The sequence below is a fragment of the Eretmochelys imbricata genome, chromosome 4 (assembly GCF_965152235.1).
Source record: "Eretmochelys imbricata isolate rEreImb1 chromosome 4, rEreImb1.hap1, whole genome shotgun sequence".
Taxonomy (NCBI): Eukaryota; Metazoa; Chordata; order Testudines; family Cheloniidae; genus Eretmochelys; species Eretmochelys imbricata.
Window position 1 is genome coordinate 101,911,748 of NC_135575.1, and position 26,267 is coordinate 101,938,014.

The window sequence follows — 26,267 nt, forward strand, 5'->3', positions numbered from 1 at the left end:
TCCCTGTACTTTTTACAGTTCTAATATATCTTTTTTAGAGATGGGGTGACCAGAACTGCCCATAGCATTCAAGATGGGGGTGTGCTATGCATTTATATAGTGGCATTATGATATTTTCTATCTTATTAGCTATCCCTTTCCCAATGGTTCCTAACATTCTGTTAACTTTTTTGACTGCAGCTGCACATTGAGCAGATGTTTTCAGAGAACTTGCTACAAGGACTCCAAGATCTCTTTCTTGAGTGGTAAAAGCTAATTTAGACCCCTCATTTTGTATGTAGAGTTGGGATTATGTTTTCCAATGTGCATTACTCTGCATTTATCAACATTGAATTTCATCTGTCATTTCGTTGCTCAGTCATCCAGTTTTGTGAGATCCCTTTGTAACTCTTCACAGTCAGAGTTGAGAGAGTTGACCATCTTGGACTTGACTATCTTGAGTAATTTGTTATTGTCTGCAAACTTTGTCACCCTGCTGTTTACCCCTTTTTCCAGATGATTTACGAATATGTTGAACAGCATTGGACTCAGTACAGATCCTTTGGGGACACCACTATTTACCTCTCTCCACTGTGAAAATTGTCCATTTATTCCTAACCTTTATTCCCTATCTTTTACCCAATTACTGATCCATGAGGGGATCTTCCCTCTTATCCGATGACTGCTTTACTCCTGGGGAATTCTGCACCAAAAATTAAAAATTCTGCACCAAAAAATTAAAATTTTTGCACAGAATATTTTAAAATTCTGCAAATGTTATTTGTCAAAATGATACTACATAATCATGCCAGTTTCATTTTGGTAATTTATTTCAAAATACCTGTCAGCATGTGTCTCTCTAAAAACACAGACACACACAAGAATTCCCCCAGGAGTAGAGTGTTAAAGAAACACCTATGACCAACCCAGTTCTCTGCACCCTCCTCCACCCCCGAGCCCAGCCGGGGGGCCAGCCACCCACAACCCCTCCCTCCGAGTCCACCCACAGGGCCCCCCACAGCCAATACACCCAAATCCCCTCCCCTCAAGCCTAGCCATGGGCCCCCCCAGCCCAAACACCAGCCCCCCTCCTTCCCAGAACCCAGCCATGGTCCCCCCAGCCCAGACACTAGCCCCCTCCCTCCCAGAACCCAGCTGACCCCTAGTGGCGACCAGCAGCACTGGAGCCCATTTCTGTGGGGGGAAAGGAAATTATGTGCAAAAAACCATTAATTTCTGCAAAATTCTGCATTGCACAGTGGTGCAGAATTTCCCCAGGAGTACTGCTTACTTTACGTAAGAGCCTTTAATGTTTGCCCTCGTCAAAGGTTTTCTGAAAATCCAAGTACCCTGTATCAACTGAATCACCCTTGTCCATATGCTTGTTGACATCCTCAAAGAATTCAAATTAGTGAGGCATTATTTCCCTTTACCAAAGCCATGTCGACTCCTTCCCAACATATCATGTTTATCTTTGTGTCTTATAATTCTGTTATTTACTATAGTGTCAACCAATTTGTCTGCTGCTGAAGTTAAAAAGTTCTTTTAAAAGAAGTCAAGATAAGGTAGAGCAGTTGTGCATATACTAAGCTAGTCCTAATTGTCCATCATGATAAACACTTGGGAGTGAGAAATGCACAAGAGGTAAATATCTTACATTAGTATGAAATTCAAAGTAGAAAAAGTGAATAGTAAGCTAAAATGAATGAGTTTAACACTCTGGTTTCTATTCATAAATAGATATATACATGGGGGAAGAGAAAGAAATTCACATATATTACACAGAAAAGGGGGAAAAGTGACCAAATCATGTAAATAGTTCCCCTAACTAATACCTACTGCTCACATCTTAGCTTCCCTTATTTCTGCAGTTACTCTGTTTATCCAGCTGCAGATTGTTAAAACAGGATGTTGCAGCTGCAGTGCACTGCCAAGCTCCAGAGGAAGAGCTAGAATAGGCAATCTAGGTGGTATTTCTTTTTTTCAAAGGAGAGCTTTGAAATCATGTGTAAAACTATTTCTGTCAAGGATGTCAAACTTGCAAAACTTGGCAGATTCACTGCATAGCTCAATTTAAGCAGCACTCTATATCCCTATTCTACTCAGGCTCTTATACTGTGCCCTCACCATGGTATCTGAGCACTTGTGAGAGATGAATTAAGTGGTGTGATTGGTATCTGTCATGTATGGTGACTTTCCCATTCCTCTGCTCTTTCCAGCAGGGAAAAAGGTGCAAGGATTCGTCTTTGTTTGTTATGAAGCGCTAGATTTCTATTACAGAAGACCAGGTTGAAGAATTGTGCTTAGCACTTGGAACTGAAAGTAGTGAGCTTTGGGGTGATGCTTTAGAGAAAAAACGTACAGCAAATCTGTAAAATTACAAAGGAGGTATATAAACCCCTTTATGCTATTTGTGGGCTCCTCTTGCTCTTGCATGTTGCATTAACATTTGGAAGTAAGAAATCCTGACTCTATAGACAATGGTCTTCAGTTTCATTTTTGCTTGTTCAACTTTTAGTTCCAAAATAATATAAGCCTTGTGGGACAAGACTCCCTTTTCAATGTTCTTGATGTGCCTTATGGAAACTCCCTATAAGATTTCTAAAAATGATTTAAGAAATTCACAGTAATGAACACCACCTAATTAGAGGTAGGCAAAAATTCACTAGCTACTCTCTGAGAGAGTTTTTTATTTTCAGCCCTTCCCACAACCATATTCTATTTTTTTAAAAAGTCCATTAAAAATCGGTTGAGATTCCTTAAAGGAATTAAAGGAAGAAATTAAGAGGAGAGAGATAAGAAATCACTATTTAAGATGAAGGTTAAAAGAAGGCAAATGTTATGGACTGAGGGTACACAGTTGGAGCTAAATTCAGTCCAGTTTTAAGCAGATGCAACTCCACTGTGATCAGAAATGTTACAACCCTTTGCACCAGGTAGATGTGAATTTTGCTTTTGAGAGCTCAGTTCTATGACCAAAATGCCAATACATAGTGATACTGTAGTTTCTTCTGATGATACATAGTGATCCACACTCTGCACTAAAAGGCATCACTGAGAAAACAATTATTTTCATAGAATTAATTAAAGGAAATAGGTATAACAAGGTATGCCCCATCCTCTGTCCCCATTTTTCTTTAGCTAGCTGGTGTAATGCAGTCACAGATATTATTGTAGCTATAACCTATAGTTGAAAAATAAAAACTCCTTAGCTGGGTAAGCCATGCTATGACACAAAAGCAGTTAGGAAACTGACAATAAAAATGAGCCACCTGGCAGCTGATTAAATAGCAACCAAAAATTAATACAGGTAGTTCTCCTCAAGCTATTTAAATTGTCACCACCCTACTGAGCAAACATAGGTACAGGAGATTAGTACTTCAGCGGTCACTTGGGGCTGTTTGCGTGCAGTCAGATATGGATCTTACCATCATATCGGCTGGGAGAATCACATCCTTTCTGTGGAGTTGCCACTCGAAGGAATATCTGTTGTCTCCATGAATGCCGGCGAGTCCTTACAGGGGTGTCATTGCCAACATCCAGCTGGCTTTGTTTAGACTCATAGTCACTAAAATTACAGAATACAGAATGGCTTATGAATAAGTTATGACAGACACAAAAGTCGTCTAATGACACTGAAGTGTTAGGTTTCAATGGACATAAAAACCAAAGCTATCAGGGAAGGAAGGCTGTGTCCCCCATACATGCTGGGTCAGCCTCCATGTGTTAAATGGGTGAAATTCACCCCATTGCTGCAGGCCTGCACAAGGTCATATGTATCACTCAAGTTAGTGATTGGGCATCTGGCTTTGTGCTGAGTTTGCCTTCCAAGATTTAATGAACTTACTGTCAACATTTTACAATTTATTTTGTGATAAATACCTAAATACACACAATGTGTAGCAGGTGTACATACAAAACGGTGAAAACAGTGCGTGTACACACTAACAAACCTTTACATTATTTGTTAACAGCACTTTTCATTTCTCTAATGCCTTTAATTAGTAGATCTCAAGGAGCTCTATAAACATTAAAACTCTCAACTCCCTGTGAATTAGGTGCATATCGTTCTTCTTTTTCATATATATATATATAAACTGAGGAACTTGGAAGTTAAGTGACTTTCTCGAAGTCACACTATAAAAATCAGTCACAGAGCTAAGAATAGTCCCCAGGAATTCTGGCTTCTATTCCTTTGGTCTAATTGATAGGCTTCACATAGAGCGTTTTGTTAAAATTCAGAATTAAATAATGAACAACAATGATATCTGTCCATTTAAAAATCCCACTGTTACCTCTTTTAGGAACTCAGCCCATTCTTTATTTTTCTTTTCAACTACCACGGATTGAGTGTCTTGTGGGATTGTGTTGAATGCTGAAAGGGACAAATAAGCTTCAAAGAGCACTGGTGGTAATTGATTTTCTAGGCCAGAAACCATCTCAGTAGGCTCATTCCATCCTGAGAACATTGCTGTAGTGTGGGATGTACACTGTATTTTCTTAACGGTGAACTGGTAATATGGATATGCCCCTTTGGGCAGGAGCAGTCAGATAGTGGGAATTAAAGTTGTATTATCACAACATCTGGGTTCAGAAATGGACAGCAGATCCACAGTCATTATAGAAACCATGGTAACCTCCCGACCTTTGATGGCATCCTCATTTAGCTTACTTCATCTATTACATGCAAGTGAATGATCCATTATTAATTTCTACAAATGCATAAAGTGCTCTCAAAATTAAAACAAAGAATCCTTTGAATGATACAGTTTTACCTCCAGGCTTAAAGACAGAACCCTACCTTTTTGCTCTCCTAAAGTCAGAGGTGTTATTTTCATCTACAGGAGCCAGAAATTTTAAGAAATTTGGCACAGAGGAGGAAGAAGGAAGCTTTTTCCGTAGTGCAGTACGGTAGGAGGTGCTGAGAGTGCAGTTGGGAAAAGTGCAGTTTAGAATGAGCAAGTGTAAGTATGCAGAATAAAAAAAAATACACAGTGCAAGCTCCAAAACAAAAATACTTTCAGGCATGAATACCAAGAAAAATAAAACTGTGTAACAAGTTCTACTCTGAAATCGTATTTGAGTCACCTAACTATTCCAGTATTAATACATTTTAATAAATTAATTATCTGCTATGGTCAAGGATTCATCACCCATGTTTCAACCACATTTATTTAATCCAATAAGAATTCATGGCTATTCTATAGCCAAACAACTGCTAAAATTGGTAGGTACATGTTCGAGTGTCCCACATTTTTGGAGGGGTGGGAAGAAGTTGACACTTCTGTAACTGGTATGGGGAGGGAGGGCAGCCACTGAATAAGGTGACTATGCAAAAGTGCCTACACACTACCAGAGTAACTTTCACACGACAGTAGAATTTTCAGCATCTGATTGCTTGGGTTTGTTACTCTTGTGTGACAGGTAGAAGAACCAATCAAATCTCACTAGAAGCATTTCAGCAAATATAACTCTTGTTCCCACCCTTTGTCTCCTAAACTTCCTACATGAAGCTCCTACAGCACTCAGAGGAACATTAATGGGTAGTGGTTTAACAAGAGCAGCTGAGTTAATGACAATTTCTGTGTGGAATGGAAGCTGATAAAGTCATCTGGTGTGTGGTAACTAAAAGGTAACATCGCTGAGAACTAAGAAATCATACCAAAATACACTACTGGGGGTGGGTTATTCTGTATGGGTCTTTGTAAGTCTCTCTTGTTGAAGCTGTTCCACTTTATATAAAACACTTGAATAGTCACTGAGCTAGAAAGAATTATTCTATAGTCTGGTGGTTAGAATGCTCGCTGAGAAGGTAGGAGACCCAAGTTCATGACCCTAGTCCAATGGCGAATTATTTATACATAGTGGAACAGATTCAGCATGAGATTGAGATCCCCAACACCAGAATATTCCATAACCCAATGGCTAGGATGCTCTTCTGCAATGTTGGAGACACAAGAACAAAACTCTTTTCCACGACAGGCAAAGGGGGGAATTGAACCCTGGTCTCCTATATTCCAAGTGCAGGCCCTAGCCACTGTGATAAAAGTTCTAAGGGAGGCCATGGCGACACCTCTTCCCCATCTCTTCCTGTTTTGTGAATGGTGCTTAGGCCCAAAAGAAAAAATGTTTGACTGAAACTATTTGGTGAATTCACATCAAAGTCACAAACAGTTTCAGGTTGATTAAAATTGCACTTTATCTTATTTTTATTTATCTTTATTTTAAAACTGCACCCATCTCTAGTTTTAGGGAGCAGCTGGTCTTCTCACCATAAGGTGGAAAGGCAGAGTGAGTAGCCCTGTCTGTAACTTTCCTCTCCACAAATGCTTTTGCTATAAGGGCAAGAATATCAAACTATCACTTGATGGTGCTGAATGACTCTCCACAAGTCAGACTTTTATTACTCTCTTCACCTGGTCAAATTTCCAACTCTTAGTGAGTCACTTTCTCCCTCTCTCCTTTTCAATCACAAAGAAGCAGGGACCTGTATCAGCGTTACTTTGAACAGGGTAGAGTGAAACTGAAAAATTCTGGAGAAACAGAGAGGGTGTGAGAGTTCTTGGCATCTAAGCCTCTGGCAGAGTTTAACCAGCGCTGTTTTCTGATGCATCACAAGAGCAACTGACCCCAACATATCAGCTGTGTGTGAGAGCACCTGAAATAATTTCATTCAGTCAAAATGAAAAATTAGATCAAGTGCCCTATGATAAAATGCAATGGTACAAAATGTTAGGAGAGGAGTTTATTTTCCCCTCATGTAAACACACCTCCTCTGGCAGCTTTTTATTAATAATAATTATTCATTATTATTATTATTATTATTATTGTTGTTGTTGTTGTTGTTGTTATTCAGTCACTGTGCACATAGTGAGTGAGGATAATGCAGTGTTGTGTGTTTATGGTACAATAAAACAAACACTCTCCAAACTATATACATCTGCTATCTCACCTCTTTTGTGCAATGTGCCCACATTGTTCTCTGCTTGAATTATGCTTTAGATATTTTAAAAAAGTGGGTGAAGAGGCTGAGGGATTAAGACGAGCTAGAGGAGAGGGAGCTGAAGATTGACCAGAACAGCTTTCAGACTCGCCAACAGATGTGCTCAAACTGAACAGTGAGATTCCAGCCATGTGGGAGGGATGAGGTAAGAAAGAGAGAGAGAACAAATCTCAGAAACAGAGAAAAATGAAATGAGATTGCTTATCTAGCCTCATTTTAAAATGTCCTACTACTGCCAGATAACCATTACATAAATTTCTGATTTACAGTTCTCTCTGAAAGGCACCGAGCACTATAACCTAATCCAGCAAAGTACAGAAGTGTTTGCTTACAGGACCTGATTCAGCAGGATACTTAAGCACATACCTAAATTTAAATACCTGAGTAATCTCAGTGAAATCAATGGAACTACTTGCATGCATAAATTTATACACATGTTCAAGTGCTTCACTGCATTGGGGCCAAAATGCTCAGCATCTTGCAGGATAGTGTCTACATGTACTTTGGAAACTACCTGTGAATCAGGGGTAAGACTTTTCAAAGGAATCTAAGTAATTTAGGAATCTAAATCTCCTTGAATCTAAATCTCATTGAAAGTTATTGGGATTTGGTCCTAAGTCCCTTGGGCACTTTTGAAAATTTTATCCTACTACACATTTTTCTGAGAGCTCCATTTTCCCTACATCATGTACTTATTGCTCTTACTAGCTTGCCATAGTATACCACTAAGGGCCCAATCCTTTGAGGATTAAGTGCCCTGAGTTGCTCCCACTGAAGTCCTAGGATGGGACCAAAACAGGAATGGCAAAGGAAATTAAACATATATTCAACTTTTAGCTATAGTCCCACAGTAAAATAGGAATGAACTGAGAAAGCAGAAGCAAGTAGAAAGTTTTAAGGAGGCACTTGTAAAGTTAAACCAACAAGTACTAAATTGCACCACAAAAGCCATTTAGCATTTAAGGAACAAAAAGGTTCAAAGAAGGGACAAAAAGGGAACTCAGGTTATGTTTCCTTTTAAATATCACAATTCTCTTTTTTGACTGTCATCATCTATCTCAAGCATTTACCTTTATCACCCTACCTTCTGCAAGGAAAAGTGAGCCAGCACAGAGACAGATTTACTACTGTCTAGCTTGTGTATACCAGCAGTTTTGGCAGAGAAACAGAAGTCTGCAGAAAAAAATGTTTCCACAGTAACTGGAAAAAGCCAGAGAGGGAGGAGGGAGAGGGGTGATGGAGGGGAAGTCCCATAAAGCTTAGTCAGATTTCACGGATGATAAGCAAGCCTTTAAAGAAGGACATCTGAAGAGCGTTAGCATGAAGACTATTAACAATTTATTTTTGTTAGTGAAACTTTGCAGCTGAATCAAGAATTCCTTTTATTGCACTGGCTGGTTAAAACTGGACAGGAGTCTGTCCTCTGACATCAATTAGAGAATTTTATCATTTTTTTAAACAGGATTCCTCTTCATAAATATGAAATAGAGTGGTACCACAAAGCCAGCATTTATTTAGACTGCTCTCAGATACACCCAGCAAGAACTATTTCACATTGATTTGCACAGGCAAACTAACTTCTCATCATCCACTTATATCATGCTTGTGTAGTAAAATGGCTTTCTGACACTTACTGTGGAATTGCAAGTTTCATGTTTCGTCTCCCTCCTTGAACAATACCAAATGAGTGGAAAAGGCGCTCTTAAACATAACATGTTTTAAGCGGACGACACACTGCTCTAACACTAAGCGCTATGTTTCTCTTTTGCTAAATGAACATACCTGGTATGCAATGAACATCCCATAATTTGCCCCAAATATCTATCAAACAATATCCTGCTTTTAAAATGAGTCTTACTTTCGCTTGTGAGGAGTCTCTGTGCTCACTGAATGATACCTCATAAGTTTCCTTTGTAGAATAGATGGTGATGTTTCGACTGGTTCCAAAGATTCCTGGCATTCAATAGGCAAGTGACTCAATGTGTTTGCTCGCCGGCGAAACCCTTGCTGAGGTAATTTATCAGGCTGTTCGATGGGGTGACTAACTGGGTCACTGGAGAGATCTCCCACAGATCCATTGGTCTTGGCAGGAGTCTCTGGAGGAAGTGGGCCTTCTTTTTCACACACAGATGGTTCCTAGCAATATAAAAATATTCATCCATGTAAAATATGATTTATAAATAATAATTTGAGGTTCTCTATCCCAGGTCTATTTTTTGACACCATAAACAAATCTCCTTCCTGCTACAAAGGCATTTATTTCTAAAGAAGACTACTTTTAATCCCAGCTGAACATTTCCTGAAAATAAATACAGGCCAACACTTACAAGCTTTCCTGCCTAAATTTAGGCACCCATAAAAGAGTGGCTGAGCTTTTCAAAAGGTGTTGAGAACCTGCATCTCCCAATATGCTGATGGAAGCTCAACAACTCTCCAAGTCAGGCAACTCTTATTTAGATACCTAACTTTAGACACTATAGTTTGAATATTTAGGCCATGGTATCTCACACAATGACCTAACCTTTAATGTTTCATTACTAATCAGCAAGGCAGCCACATGCTGTTATATCTATGCTTTATAGAGGGAAAAAAAGGCTGAATAGTAGTTATCCTCAACACTTTGAAGAGGAAAACCTGAGACAAGAAAGGGACAAATGAATATATGGTATGTTATTGTCACAAAAGCTGCAATGTAAAAGGAAGCATTTCAGACTACACAGAATCCATTTACATTAAAGATTTAACATAAAACTGCACTTTTTTATTAGATCTTTTTCTTTTAAAAAAATCATTCATGATTACAAATGCAGATGCATGAGTCTATGTAGGTACTCATATTGACCCTATACCCATTGTATCTGAGCTCCTCACAAATAATGAATTTATCTTCACAACAGATCTGTAATGGAGAACTGAGGCACAGGCACACTAAGAGTGGAACTGTGGCCCACTCAAGTCAGGACTTATTAAAGGTCACATAGGAAGCGTATGGCAGAACCAACAACTGACCATAGGTCTCCTGACTGGTCAGTGGCCATACCACAAGACCATCCTTCCTCTCTGCTTCATATTTAACTTATTTTACTAGAATCTCAAACCATACCATCAATATATAAATTCTTTACATTTAGAAGTTTAATTCTACAGTCCTTTTGAATGTACAACTCCCACTGAAATCCAAAAAGTTGCATTTACTTTCAGTGGTGTTAACTAATCACCACACTGGAATCAACAGTCCTGAAGCTGACACATCATTTTCTTTCATTGTTGCAATCTCAGAGAATGAATAATTGCCCAAATTGGGCCCACTAACCCCATCTTTTCTTAGCACCAGGAAAGAGATAATTTATAATCAAAATGCCTAAAGACAGCCTAAAATTTCTGAAAAAGAGAAAATGACATGGAGATATAGGTTGCCATCTCTTGGAGAAGGTGCCAGGATAAGAAATCCCATTATGATCTCTCAACATATTAACTCAGAATTGGTTTATTAGAGAGACAAGGTGAGTGAGGTAATATCTTTTATTGGACCAACTTCAGTTGGCGAAAGAGACAAGATTTCAAGGTACACAGACCTCTTCTTCAGGTCTGGGAAAGGTACGTAGGCTATGTCTACACTGCATGCCTTACCGAAGCAGTTGTGCCACTGTAAGGTATGTGGTGTAGCTGCTCTTTGTCTGCCGGAGGTCTCCTGCCAACAAAATAAAACCACCCCCAGTGAGAAGCAGCAGCTCTGTCGGCGGGCAAAGCACCTTTCACCCTGGCACTTTTCGTCAGTAAAACTTTTGTCAGTCAGAGGGGTGTTTTTTTCACACCGCTGACTGACTAAAGTTTTACTGACTAAAGTTCGGTGTAGACCTAGCCTCTGAGTGTCACAGCTAAACAAGGTGGAGCGGATTGTTTAGCACAAGTAATTAGCAGATTATGAGAGACCATTCAACGTGAAGTGGCACATTAACACCCGTGCAGTCACAGGACAAAAAAAGGAGGGGTTAGAGGGTTTCAGATTGTTGTAATAAACCATAAATCCACTAAAAAAAGGAGGACTTGTGGCACCTTAGAGACAAACAAATTTATCTGAGCGTAAGCTTTCGTGGGCTACAGCTCACTTCACCGGATGCATCCATCCACTGTCTTTATTTAGATAATGATTTTTAGTGTCTAGCAGAGTTACGAATTTAAGCTCCCAGGCTCATGTTCTGAAGGTGTTGTGCAGGTTTCCTTCGAGGACAAGGACTGAAAGATCAGGTATGGAGTGTTTGTTTTGTGAAAAGTGTTCATCTAAGGATGATATGGTGTTTTTGTCTTTTATGATTTTTCTGTATGAGTTTATTCAAGAGCTTAGGTCTGGTCTTCACTACAGACCTGTATCAGTATAACTATATTGGTCAGGTGTTTTAAACATTCATCATCCCCCGCCCCACCCCCCCAACTGACCTAACCTCCCAATGTAGACAGCGCTAGGTCGATGGGAGAGCTTCTCCCGTCGACATGGCTACTGCCTCTCAGGGAGGTGGATTAACTACGCCAGCAGAAAAGTTCTTGCCATTGCTCTTGCAGACTTGCCCTGAGTGATTATCTGGTTTCACCCATATAGTGATTAATGGGGCATTTAATGCACTGGATGAGGTACACCACAAGTTGTGATAGCAATGTGTAGACTCATGGATCTTAAAAGATGTGTTGTGGGGAGTATTGATCATTGTAGCAGTGGAGATATGTCCACAGGTTTTGCATCTGCTGTTATGGGAGGGTCTGGTGCTGCTTTGAGTAGGTGAGTCCTGGTCAGTGGGGAGCTTGCTTCTGACGATTAGCTTGGAAAGTTTGGAGGGGGCATTGTTTGAAGGCATGAAAAGAGGGTTTGGAAAAGATTTCTTTCAGGATGTGGAACCCATTGAGTATGGGTTGTTATTGTTTAACGGTAGCCCATACGGATTCCAGTGTGGGGTGGTAGTCTCATGTCCAAGGATGTGGTTTATGATCATACCATTGCTCAGGGGATTCAGATGCATTTTAATGTGGAGTGCACACCTGAGTTGGTTACCCACATTTCTTTAAGTTGCCTGCAGCAATGGGGTGAACAGAAGATGGAATTTAGGCCCTTATGTTGCAAGTTGATATCATGGGCAAAGCACCATTGACTTCTGTGGGCTCTGCATGGGAATAAGTATCTGCCCTGTGGGCCAGCATGCAAGAACAGAGTTCCCCTTGGTAGAAAAAAAGCACATTCTTAGCACCAAATTGTATCATATTACTCGTATAGCTACATTTTTCATGTCTGGTGTTTTGTTTTTCTTCCCACACAATCTATCAGATTTTTTAGTCATGAATTCATGAAAAAATAATAAATATAAAAGACATTAAAATAGACTGATTACACCAACACATCACATGATTTTAACTGTGAATGTTACAAAAAAGGTTAGCAGAAGATTCTCAATTTATTCACTCACTATGGTGATTACTTACTTTACTTGTGCTGCTTAATGTACTGGATAAGGAGCTGTCCAAATCCACACTTCCAGAATTTTCTAGTGAACCTTTGGTTTTACTACCCTTTAGAAATAAAGTATATGAAGCAATCAGAATTAGAACACAAAAAACTTCATTCCAACAGAACATCCTTGCTCGAACTGTTAAATCACTGATTCTGCCAGTATCATATTCAATTTCCTGAAATGCCTAAGAATAACCTGCCTCTCCATGAGAAACAGGTGCTTCCTTCAGGAAGGCAACAGATATTTTAAGGACCCTAGCAATTAATACACTCACGCAGGCCAAATTATTCTTTTTTTCAGCCAGGATTGCTGTTGGTAGCGTCATATCCTACAAAATATATATGTGGAAAGGGTTTGAATAATCATGTGCTTGAATTACAAATATTATTACAGCACCTCCCTCAGACCATAAAATGAATTTTCACATTAGGCTATCTCCATCATAATGCAAAGATAGGAACTGACTAGTACAGAGAATTGAAGATTACATCAGCACATTGGACTCACGTAGACTCTCCCAACAAACATCACCTCTGTTATACTGATTTGCATGTCTCTAGGTCAGAGTGAAAATCCATAGAGTTTGGTACAATCCCTTGGACTGAAGCCCTTTTGGATTACCCAGAAGAATGCATAGCAACCTGATAATGGATAGTTATGCAACAGTATGTCTATGGAGCTAACCTGCTCTTGACCACAGGCAGCTAATAGTTGGCTTATGTTCTGAAGCACAAAGGTTAAAGTCCTGTATGAAGTTTTATTCCAGTTGCAATAGAGTAACTGTTGACATCATCATTACCATGAATAATTAATATTCTTTTTCTGAATCTTACTAACCTTTTTGCCCCAGGCCTGGTCTACACTTAAGGTTTATCAATATAGTTATATTGATCAGGGGCGTGATTTTTTTTACTGACATAGCTATGCCAATAAAAGCCCTAATGTAGATGCAGTTATACTCATAGAATCATAGAAACGCAGAGCTCGAAGGGACCTCAAGAGGCCATCAAGTCTAGTACCCTGCACTAAAGCAGGACCAAGTAAACCTAGACCATCCCTGACAGGTGTCTGTCCAACCTGCTCTGAAAAACCTCCAACAAAAGGGATTCCACAGTCTCCTTTGGAAGCTTATTACAGAGCTTAACTACCCGGATAGTTTGAAACTTTTCCCTATTATCTAACTTAAATCTCCTTTGCTGCAGATTAAGCACATTATTTCTTGTCCTACCTTCAGTGGACATGGAGAACAATTGATCACTGTCCTCTTAACATATTTGAAGATGGTTATCAGATCCCCCCTCAGTCATCTTTTCTCAAGACTAAACATGCCCAGTTTTTTTTAACCTTTCCTGATAGGTCAGGTTTTCTAAACCTTTTATTATTTTTAAAAAAAGAAAAGGAGTACTTGTGGCACCTTAGAGACTAACCAATTTATTTGAGCATAAGCTTTCGTGAGCTACAGCTCACTTCATCGGATGCTCACGAAAGCTTATGCTCAAATAAACTGGTTAGTCTCTAAGGTGCCACAAGTACTCCTTTTCTTTTTGCAAATACAGACTAACACGGCTGTTACTCTGAAACCTTTATTATTTTTGTCGCTCTCCTCTGGGCTCTGTCCAATTTGTCCACACATTTCTGAACGTGTAGCACCTGGAACTGGACACAATACTCCAGCTGAGGCCTCACCAGTGCCAAGTAGGGTGGGACAATTGCCTCCCGTGTCTTACATATGACTTTTCCATTAATACACCCCAAAATAATAAGTCTTTTTTTGCAACTGCATCACATTGTTGACTCACATTCCATTTGTGATCCACTATAACCCACAGATCACTTTGAACAGTACTATCACTTAGCCAGTTATTCTCCATTTTGTAGTTGTGCATTTAATTTTTTATTCCCCAGTGTAGTACTTCGCACTTAACTTTACTGAATTTCATCTTGCTGAATTCAGACCAATTCTCCAATTTGTCAAGGTCACTTTGAATTCTAAACCTGTCCTCCAAAGTGTTCGCAACCCCTCCCTGCTTGGGGTAATCTGCAAATTTTATAAATTCACTTTCCACTCCATTATCTTATTGGTGCAACATATCCGTCCACAACTTGCACTTATACCAATATAGCTTATGCCAATCAGGCACTTTTACACTGATATAGCAGTGTCCACAAGTGGGTTTTGCCAGCAAAACTCTCCTAATGTAAATTAGGTCTTTGTATTTCATGGCAGAGATCTTCATTAGTTATCATATGTTGTGTAAGGGCATATTTCTTTTATCATCCTAGGCCGATCTACATGATAATCTTTTGCTGGGATAGCTATGTTGGTCAGGGAAGTGATGAAGTGTGATTTGTAAACAATATATCTATGCCAGCAAAAATTTCCAGAGTAGACACAGTTATCCTGGCAAAACTGTGATTTTGCTGGGAGAGCTTAGTTTGCTTCAGTGTGGGAAGCTGTAGTAAGCTATGCTGGTAAAAATTCAATTTTGCTAGTATGAACTGCATCCATGCTAAGAACACTTTGCCAGGGATAGCTAAATTGGCAAAACACTTCTAGCGCAGACCTGCCATTAATTTAATTGAATGTCTCCTTGTCCTTGTATTATGAGAAAGGATAAATGGCACTCCATGATAAATCTTCTCTCCCATTTACTGTTTTGTAAAATTTATCTTGTCAACTTTTATCCATCACCTCTCCAAACTAAATGGTCCTGAATGTTCAATCTCACTCCATACAGAAATCTTTGCAAGCCCCTAATCATTCTTGTCACACCATTTTCTGGACTTTCTCTACTTTGTGCTATCTCCTTTTAGAGACCAAAATAACTGTATTCAGAGAGAAGGGGTTCCAGAGGTTTAAGTGGTGGCATTATAATATTTTCAGTATTTTTCTCCATTCTTATCCTAATACAACCTGATATCTTATTTGTTTTTTTAACTGCTGCGGTGTATTGAGCAAATATTGCCAGCCATCTGACCATGATATCTGCATCTTTTTTCCAGTGTGTTTACAGACAATTGAGAGACCATCAGTGTGTAAAGGTTCAAAGAGTTCCTTCCAATGTTTATCACCTGCCACTTGTTTACAATGAATTTCATCCTCCATCATATTGCCCAAATACCTATCTCTGTAAGCGCCTTCTGAAATTCCTCCTAATCTTCTATAGGCCTGACTTACAAATAATTCTGTGGTATCTACAGATTTTCGCCACCACATTGTCTCCTCCCCACCCCATGTCATTAATAAATATTATTTTAAAAATCTGTCCTATTAAGGTTCCTTGGTCAGCCCACTATTAATTTCCTTATGTTAAAAATTGAACAGATTTTTCTATTTCTCTTATCCAGTTTCTAAATCAATGAGAGAATTTTACTGCTAATGCCATAACTGCTTAGCTTCCTTTATAGCCTCTTGTGATGTTTTTGAAAAGCCCACATTAAAATTATATTTACTGCTTCTTTATCCACTAATCTGTTCTCTTCTTCCATCTTAGAAAGGTATGATTTTCATTACAAAGCCCATGTTCACCTAAGTATTTCAGGAACTGTCTTTAATAATTGTTCAACAATTTGCCTTGGAAGGAAACAAAAGTAGATGTACACTATGTGTCTGTCACTCAAAAAAAGTCAATTCAAATAAAGATACCTACCCGTGACAAGATACTTTCTAATGATTCTGTTAGTGACCGTTTAGCTTTGCTCTTCAACATATCTAGTCTGAACCTGGGAGCACTGCTTGGCATCTCATTTCCAGTAGTCTCTCCAGAAGGCTGTGAAGCCTATAATATTTAAGAAAGCAGGTGTAAAATACAGGGCTGTATAGAACAAAACTCCATGTAAGATTTTAGACATCTTAGTAGCACATTTCCAAGCTTTTCTAAACCAAAACTGTACTAAGCTCTGAATCCTCTCATGCATTGTGTTTCTACTAGCATAACAGCACTGAAGCTTATTGAGTTAACCTACTACTAGATCTGGGAATCTCTTTTCCAAATGACATTTATTTGTTAAGTGAAGTATAGTGAGTACCAGGAATATTGTATTTCATAACAAAAAATATGTCTCTTCACATGTTTACCTCAATGCCAGAGCACAATTATATCATCTGTAAGCACAAGAGGAATGGATTCAGGGATGTCGTGGGGGAATTATTTATTTTAACACCTCAGATTAGACTTGCCCAATTTATTTATTTTATTTTTCATGGCAATCGTGTCCTAGGACTTTGAGTGAGTTAGCTGCTAGAAAACATATCACTCCCCCAACTCCATTCCTTCGAACGCAGAGTGCACTGAGGTCCAGGAACACACACAAAGTTTAACTCTTGCATATATATATATATATCACTATGAGGAACACTTCCACATTACGGATGACAGTCAACTTACAGCTGATTTTTTTTTTTGGTTAGAAATTTAAGGCCAATTTTAGTGCTTGTGAAAGACAGACAGCTCTGGAAACTGAACACAGAATGGGTGTAGCACCACAGAAATGGGAATGGAGGGATAAATGTTGTGCCTCAAACCTAACCTAGTCTTATCAACTATATGGACCAAAGAGTAATTCTCGGTGTCCAATAAATCTTGAACTTTTCTCCTGAGGCTCCCAGCATTAGTGCCAGATATACACAATGGCAACAGTATCAGAGATGTGAATGCATTAGACCAATTGATATCAAATGGACAAGTGAACAGCTCTCTGACAGCAGTAAGTTTTGGTCATTACCAATCCAGGCTGTTGACAGTTCAAACAAAATGACACTATATCCTATTTCCAATCCCCCAAACAGAGAATTCAATCTTTTCCCTCTGACTCAACTCTCCTCAACCCCACATAGCAAGCCATTTACTTAAAAAGACCTTGCAGTTTTCTGGTGAAAAACACTTATTTTGAAAAGAACCGTTTGGTTCAAAAATATGAATGTTCTATGAAATCTCTTGCAGCTGTTTAAATTTAAATTCTTCCAATTTAACATAGAGAACCTGAGTAGGATTCCTCACCCAGAAAGCAAGTGTGAGTAGCAATGCAGGAGAGAAGGCAAAAAATTCAGGGTGTTTGGGTTATTCATCTTGAGAGATGAAGTCCAAAGGTATTTACTGTTCCACAGCTCTGAAGATAAAAGATCAAAGTAGATATGACATTTTCTACTAAGAAGAATGGTTGGGTGAGAGGCAAATCAAGTTTGCTGCTACATCTTTGGCATCTTTACAAGCGTCAGATTATTATTTTTGGGTTTCAAGAGCTAAAAAAACAGACTACAGCATGTCTCAGCAGCATTAAAATCCACACACAGTTTTTATATTAAGATATCTTCTTCTTTCTTAAACACCCACTTTCTAACTGTTTAGAATCTGAAACTATTTGAGAAAAATAATTGGCACTAATCCCAAATGAAAATATTTCACATCTGTTAACAAAAAAACCCAAACACCATTTCCTCCTGTCCTACCTCAGCCCACGCTGCTCTTTCTAAGTCCACACATTTCTGTCAGACACGCAAATGACTGAAGAATTGACAAAAACAGTAAATCGTAAAACAAGAATGTGAAGTTTTCTTCCTGCTTTCTCAGCAACGTTAATAATTAATGTGACAGGGTCAGGCCACATGGCTACAAGAGAGTGACAGAAGGCAGATATATTAGCCCCAGGTTAAGTAGGTCCCTTTTCCCTGGGGGAGTGATATGCGTTCTTGCAGCTAACTCACTCAAAGTCCTAGGAAGGTTCCAGAACAATCAGGAACTTTCTGGAAACAATTAAGGCAGACAGGCTGATTAGAACACCTGCAGGCAATCAAGAAGCTGCCAGAATCAATTAAGACAGGCAGGCTAATCAGGGCACCTGGATTTAAAAAGGAGCTCACTTCAGTTTGTGCTGTGCGTGCGAGGAGCTGGGAGCAAGAGGCACAAGAAGCTGAGAGTGAGAAGGCGTTCGACTGGAAGACTGAGAAGTACAAGTATTATCAGACATCAGGAGGAAGGTCCTGTGGTGAGAAGAACGTGTTGGGAGGAGGCCATGGGGAAGTAGTCCAGGAAGTTGTAGCTGTCACACAGCTGTTACAGGAGCCACTGTAGACAGCTGCAATCCACAGGGCCCTGGGCTGGAACCCAGAGTAGAGGGTGGGCCCAAGTTCCCCCCATCCCTCCATCCCCACAACTCCCTACTTAATACCGGAGGAGTTGACCTGGCCTGCGGGTTCCACCAGAGGGGAAGGTCTCTGGCCTGTTCCCCGATCCACTAGGTGGATCAGCAGAGATCGTGTGGATTATTCTTCTTCCTTTTCCCCATGCTGGCCAGTGATGAGGCTAACTGAGTGAATGGCAGAGTTGAGCCACAAAAGTGGAAAAGTGGAGGGCTGCCGTGAACCTCTGAGGCGCGCAAATCCGCCAATAAGCGCAGGACCCACCAAGGCAGAGGAGGAACTTTGTCACATTAACCAGTAAGTAATAAAAGGATCAGAGATCAAAATAAATGCAGAGCTAGTCACAAAGAAGTGGGTGATGCCTCTACAATTACTTCATGCTTTAAGTCTGAATACTTAGAGGGAGCAGAGTTCCAGGCTGTTTCACGTAGGGACTTCAATGAATCTGACCTTCCCGTGTGTTCACTGTGTACCTAGCCTGCAGGAGGAGACTGCCTGGAGCAGGCATTACAGTACATTTCCTGCTATTGGTAGATACTGAAAGAAATGTTGACCAAGATTTTCAGAAATGACTAGTAGTTTTGGGTGCCTCCGTTTTGGGGTGCCCAGATTGAGTCACCTTAAAGAGGACTGGTTTTCAGAGGCACAGGGGGTGCTCAGCCTTTTCTATAAAATCAGGCCCCTTTAAGATATTTCAGATTGGGTACCCCAAAACTGAGACATTCAAAATCACTAGTCTCTTTTTAAAAACTCATCCATGCCTGAGATATTTTAAAACCCCTCCTCTGGTGAGAGAGAGGGAGGAGAGACAAGCTGCTGCAAGGCTAGTGGCAGTAGGGAGACAGGCTTCTTCAGGGTGAGAGGCTGCTGTCCTCCCCATAGGGGAAATAACTAAACCTGAAAAAAAAAAGGAGTACTTGTGGCACCTTAGAGACTAACCAATTTATTTGAGCATAAGCTGTAGCTCACGAAAGCTTATACTCAAATAAATTGGTTAGTCTCTAAGGTGCCACAAGTACTCCTTTTCTTTTTGCGAATACAGACTAACACGGCTGTTACTCTGAAAACTAAACCTGAGTGTCTGTTTAGGGGAAGGACTGACACCCCGGGGCCAACAACATGACAACATGCACCCCTCGGCAAGGGGGCCAGGAAATGTGTTTGTAATTTTTTTTCCTTTTGCTTGGTAGAGGAGACCCTCCTTGGGCCTGCTCTGAGGCCTACCTTGAAAATACTGACAAGTAAACACAGAGAGGGAAGACAAACACTGTCCAGGGTGGGGCTGATTTACCCCAGGCCTTGCCACGGCCAGAGGGGGAAGTGCTAAGTCTGGCGAGACTGGGGAGATTCCTGGCCACAGTACCTGTATTTGAAGGGCAATCTGCCCACATTCTTTTCTACCCATATTGCATGTAATGTTGGTTACCTCCCAGCTCCTTCAGACTCTTTGGCTCTGTCTACATTACGGACCTTACAGCGGCACAGCTGTAAGATCTCCTGTGTAGCCGCTCTATGCTGGCAGGAAAGAGGTATTCTGCCAGCATAATTAAACCACTCCTAACGAGCAGCAGTAGCTATGTCAGGAGGAAAGCATCTCCCGTGGACATAGCACTGTCCACAACCGTGCTTTTGTTGGTGAAACTTTTGTCAGTCAAGGGGGTGTTGTTTTCACACCCCTGACCGACAAAAGTTTTACCGACAGAAGTGCTAGTGTAGACAAAGACTAAAAAGACTGAACTGTAGTTTTGTCCTTCCTTTCTCAAGTGAAGAACACTGTCTCCTCTGTCAGTTCTGCAGTAGTGTTTAACAACAACCTCTGTTTGCATCAGTCTCAATGATATTTCCACACAAACAAAGAAATATCCCCCATATTACTGGCAACCTCAGCTGTCCTTCCTCAGGATAAATTCCAGCAGGCTTGATTCACCACTGAACTCTACTGGGACTAACAGGGAATCAGAAAATGAGAGCTGAGTCTTTTTGAAATTACACATATATGCTTCAGCTGTAAATAGTAACTGTGACAGAATGTAGTATTTTCATTTGAATGTTTTCTATATCCACTGTATTGAGAAGATAAGAATAGACTAACTGCAAACACCAGTGGTCCATCTAGACTGGTACCAGCCAGTACCAGATGTTTCAGAGGAAGGTACAAGAGACTCCATAGTGGATAGTGCCACAAGTGGGTTTCTTATGCCCCAAAGCATAAGGGTTTATATCTTTTCCCCCCTTGCTATTAGCACTTGGGATTATACAAGTATATTCTGACTGGACTTTCTCTGCCCACTGCTGAGTGGCTGTTGCTCCAACCCTCCAGCTCTCCCTCCCTCAGTGATTCCACCTCAGCTTCACTGCACACCTGCCCCTCCTTACCCTGGCTTTCTCTGCCCTGTCCCCCTCCACTTCACTTTCTTTCCATTTAGAATATCCCCTCCTAAGTAAACTCACCCCCCAAAAAATCATGGGACTAAAATGACATTTGCTGCCAACCCATTGTTCACTCTGTTTCTGTGTTCTACCCCTTCCCCAAACCCTGTGTCTGTCTTGTTTATTTAGATTGTAAGCCCTTCAGGACAAGGCATGTCTTTGTACTGTGTTTGCACAGTGCCTGGCCCAATGGGACCCCACACTCAGTTGGCTCTACTGTAATAAACACGTTAAATAATAAATATCCCACCAGGAAAAAGCAAAGTGGGCTTTCACTTCAGTGTTAATTTAACCTTAAATACAAAGATGGAAATTCACCATTGAGAAGTTAGTAGGAAAGGAAAAAGACTTTTTTTTTTTTTAAATGAAAGCTCACATACCTGCTTTGCTTCCCAAATGTGAACATGATCCTTCTGTTTTTCTTCATACATGTTTCTTAGAACAGAGATAATCAACTCATTCTCTTTCTGATCATTCCTTGGTCTTAATTTCTTTAAAAGAAACAAACAAACACATGGAAAAATAAGAGCTGCATTCATATAGCAGCTTTAAAATTATTCCCCTCTGTTTTAACTTTTGTGATTGCCAGTGGGTAGTTAATGCACACTGAATAGTTTAATCTAGTTGATGCTGCTGTATAATTCCACTAGAGGACGCCAGTGATTCAAGCAATGCAGCAACATAGATCAATATTTTAACGATATTTCACAAATACCACACAATATTGTGACTAACAGCAGCAGATATCAGCTGCTGAAAGTCATTTGAAGCATATTTTAGAAAGTATAACATTGTCATAGCTAGAATAATTCTCAGTATAAATATCATTTATCAATATGATTCCAAAATAAAATTATAGTTTTACCTCTGTAGTGCATATATAATATTTCTCTCTCAGTTATCTGACCATTTTACTATGGATCCAATTTTCGTTATATAAAACTTCACCTTTGTAACAAGCACCTCAGCAGAACATGGCAAGTACCCAGATTTCAAAGATTAAATTTATATTTTAAATCCTGCTATTGGTTTTTAATCCTAAAGCTCTGAAGTAGTTTAAATTAAAAATAAATACCCAAAGCAACTGTTATATTTTGCCCCAAAATATTCAAAACATTTAGAAAAAAAATCATTACTGTTAATTTAATTAATTAATTGCAAGTATACCTGCCAACTTAGCTAAATGTTGTTTTGGTTATAGAGATACTCAGTTATAACCACAAGAGAGTTTAGAATGCATTAATGCACTGGTCCTAAAACAGGTGCAATCTATTATTAAGGAACATCAGAGGGGAGACCAGATGAAAATATTTATCTCTGCTTATTCAGATTTCCACCTAGCCTTTAGGATTATTAGAAGAGAAAATATTTTTAAAATGATAACCTACTGTAGTACATATCACAAAGGTGAAGCTTTTTAAATTCCCAAAATTCTCACAATTACATACATAATGTAGGGGATATACTATGAGCAAATATAAAATGTGACTGGGAGCAACTCTGGTTACGGAAAATATTTTTAGAAAGATAATTATCTCTAAAATGGAAATCAGGAAAACATATTGAGCTGTAAGGACTCACTGCATCTAAAATCCCAGACCACCAAAATTTGAATTAAAAAAGTGCAGAGATGACAGATTTTTTTTGTTATGTTTTATCCAGTGGATTATTTCTACAGCCTTACAATAAAATAAAAATCATCTTCAACAGATATGTTTTAGGGACCTCAGTGCAATAAGACAAGCTTAGGTTACAGAAATGCCCAGTCAGCTGAGGCACTAGTGCCAGTTAGCCCCCAAATACCCAGGAGTTACTATGTTTCTCAACTAAACTAAATGTTTCATTTTTGGTTAGGCTGACCCAAATCTAAATATTCCAGTTTGTCAAAAAGTTTAGTTTTGGATTAGTTCCACATTAAAGTGAGTCTGCCTGAGCTTCCATGTGCCTTATGTTCCCATTCTCTTCCTGATAAAACTACTTTTCCCATGATGCACCACAGTCCCAAACTATTACTCCCGTGAGTCACCACAACTCAGCAGGACACAGATTAATGTGAAACTACTCCAAAACCAAACCAGTTTGATTTGGTTCAACAAACTGAAATATTTAGATTAGGGCTGTTGATCAATCGCAGTTAACTCATGCAATTAACTCTAAAAAATTAATTGCAATTAAAAATTAATCTCAATAAAAAAATTAATCATGATTAATTGTAGTTTTAATGGTAGTGTTAAACAATAGAATACCAACTGACATTTATTAAATATTTTTGGATGTTTTTCTACATTTTCAAATATATTGGTTTCAATTACAACACAGAATACAAAGTGTACAGTGCTCACTTAATATTACCTTTGATTACAAATATTTGCACTAAAAATGACAAACAAAAGAAATAGTATTTTTCAATTCACCTCATACTAGTACTGTAGAGCAATCTCTTTATCATGAAAGTGCAACTTACAAATGTAGATTTTTTTTTTGTTACATAACTGCACTCCGTAACAAAACAATGTAAAACTTTAGCGCCTACAAGTCCACTCAGTCCTACTTCTTGTTCAGCCAACCACTAAGAGAAACAAGTTTGTTTACATTTATGGGAGATAATGCTGCCTGCTTCTTATTTACAATGTCACCTGAAAGTGAGAACGGGCGTTTGCATGGAACTTTTGTAGCCGGCATTGCAAGGTATTTACGTGCCAGATATGCTAAACATTTGTATGCCTCTTCATGCTTCAACCACCATTCCAGAGGGCATGCTTCCATGCTGATGATGCGTGTTAAAAAAAAAAAAGCGTTAATTAAATTTGTGACTGAACTCCTTGGAGGAGAATTGTATGCCTCCTGCTCCATGGTTTTACCCACATTCTGCCATATATTTTGTGTTATGGTAGTCTCAGATGATGACCCAGCATATGTTGTTTGATTTAAGAACACTTTCACTGCAGATTTGACAAAACACAAAGAAGGTTCCAATATCAGATTTCTAAAGATAGCTACAGCACTTGACCCAAGATTTAAGAATCTGAAGTGCCTTCCAAAATCTGAGAGGGATGAGGTGTGGAGCATGCTTTCAGAAGTCTTAAAAGAGCAACACTCTGATGCAGAAACTACAAAACCCAAACCACCAAAAAAGAAAATCAACCTTCTGTTGGTGGCATCTGACTCAGATGGTGAAAATGAGCATGTGTCCATCCACACTGCTTTGGATTGTTATCGAGCAGAATCTGTCATCAGCATGGATGCATGTCCTTTGGAATGGTGGCTGAAGTATGAAGGGAACATATGAATCTTTGGCACATATGGTACGTAAATATCTTGCGATGCTGGCTACAACAATACCATGCAAACGCCTGTGCTCACTTTCAGGTGATACTGTAAACAAGAAGTGGGCAGCATTATCTCCTACAAATTGTAACCAAACTTGTTTGTCTGACTGACTAGGTGAACAAGAAGTAGGACTGAGTGGACTTGTAGGCTCTAAAATTTTACATTGTTTTATTTTTGAATGCAGGGGTTTTTTTGTTGGTTTTTTTTTACATAATTCTAAATTTGTAAGTTTAACTTTCATGATAAAGAGACTGCAATTTGTATTAGGTGAATTGAAAAATACTATTTCTTTTTTTTTTATAGTGCAAATATTTGTAATAAAAATAAATATAAAGTGAGCACTGTACACTTTGTATTCTGGGTTGTAATTGAAATCAATATATTTGAAAATGTAGAAAACATCCAAAAATATTTAAATAAATGATATTCTATTATTGTTTAACAACGTGATTAATCGTGCGATTAATTGCAATTAATTTTTTTAATCGCTTAACAGCCCTAATTTAGAATCAGGTCTAAATAGAATAACAAACCAAGCTGAAATGAAGTATCAATTCAGGAACATCAAAACCTTTTGTTTTGATCACAGGTGTCAAAACAACGTTTCACATCTCCAAATTGAACGTTCTGGCACTTGATTTTTTGATGAAAAGTAAAGTTCTCTACAGACACTTTTTGTAAAAATTTCATTAGTCAAAAATCCAGTTTTCCATCAGAAAAACAGTTTAGACTGAAGATTTGACCAGCCCTAGAAACAACAGTGAATGACCCAGAATTTAAAACAAAGGGAGATTTCTAGATTGTCACTGAATACTGTAAGAAGCTGAAGAACAATTCTCAGGAAAATAAAAGCGTTCATGCTGGACACAGATTGTAAATAAAAACCATAGCAATGTAACTTTTAACTTAGAAATAAAACTAGCAAACAAAAAACACACATTACCTGAACCTGCTCAAAAAGAGAGGCCTGCTCCTGGTTATTTAGTGTTGTTAGATGCTTCTGGAGTTCTAGTTTAGCTTTAGAAGGATGTAGTCCTAATAAGTGATGACCCAAGAAAAATTGAACAAATACTGTAATAAGCAAGCTTTAAACTGATACAATATACTACTCATATGATATGAACAGAAGCTTAAATAAGAGGTATAATCATTACTATTTAAATGAGTTATCTGCATTAGCTTTAGCAGATGGGCGTTGTAGTATATATATTTAAAAGCAGTGTACTTTGTTTTATATAATTACTTACATCAATCTGTAAATATGAACTTTATAATGCATGTAAAATGGGGAAACGCAATCTTTTGCAACAAGGAGTTTTGCTGGGATAAAGTGCAGGATTAGGCTTCTTAGCTGACCTAGAAGATAGCAGGATCCTATAACACAGAATGAACCTAGAGTCTGCTGCGGCTTATCAACACACTCTTTATTGAGGTTTTATGCAGTATAGGTTTTGGGGACTTGGGGTTTTTTAAAATATATTTCCTACTAAGTACTTTCTCATTTATATGCCTTGGTCTGTAATTTGCCTCTTCAAGACTTTTGCCAAGATACGTGAAATACTGTATTCTTCAGCTTTTTTCTTTTGCTGAATTCGTTTACTGATATTTAAAAGCAGACAACCCTGTGGCTCTCATTAGTTCTTCCTTTTCTTATCCTTGATTAAATTCCTTTTCTAGATTTTTTTTTTTTTTTTTTTTTTAGCCACCAACAGGTTTCTGTAATTGTTAAGCATCTGATTGTGGGGTTTATACACTTCTCCATCAAGCTGGAGGTGGACAATAATATTCAATCAGACTCAATTGTCCTTTTAGTGCTCTCAGAATCATAGCTAGCTGAAGGCCAAAACAAAGTACAGGGTAGTGTAGTTCTAGAAATTCTCCTGTTTCT

At 38.9% G+C, this 26,267-nt stretch overlaps 1 protein-coding gene across 2 annotated transcripts in view; it reads right to left on the reverse strand.

Moving 5' to 3' along the window:
• The window catches only part of TBC1D1 (TBC1 domain family member 1), a 186,881-nt gene that overhangs the window by 78,990 nt on the left and 81,624 nt on the right, over positions 1-26,267 (reverse strand). The window contains exons 6-11 of one of the 2 annotated variants that reach the window (XM_077815752.1): positions 25,323-25,414; positions 21,430-21,540; positions 16,131-16,259; positions 12,452-12,538; positions 8,880-9,118; positions 3,408-3,547 (exon numbers count right to left, since the gene is read on the reverse strand). In XM_077815752.1, coding sequence (XP_077671878.1) covers positions 3,408-3,547; positions 8,880-9,118; positions 12,452-12,538; positions 16,131-16,259; positions 21,430-21,540; positions 25,323-25,414 — 798 coding nt within the window. Of the gene's footprint in view, positions 1-3,407; positions 3,548-8,840; positions 9,119-12,451; positions 12,539-16,130; positions 16,260-21,429; positions 21,541-25,322; positions 25,415-26,267 lie in introns of both variants that reach the window. The other variant, XM_077815751.1, reaches the window with a different exon arrangement.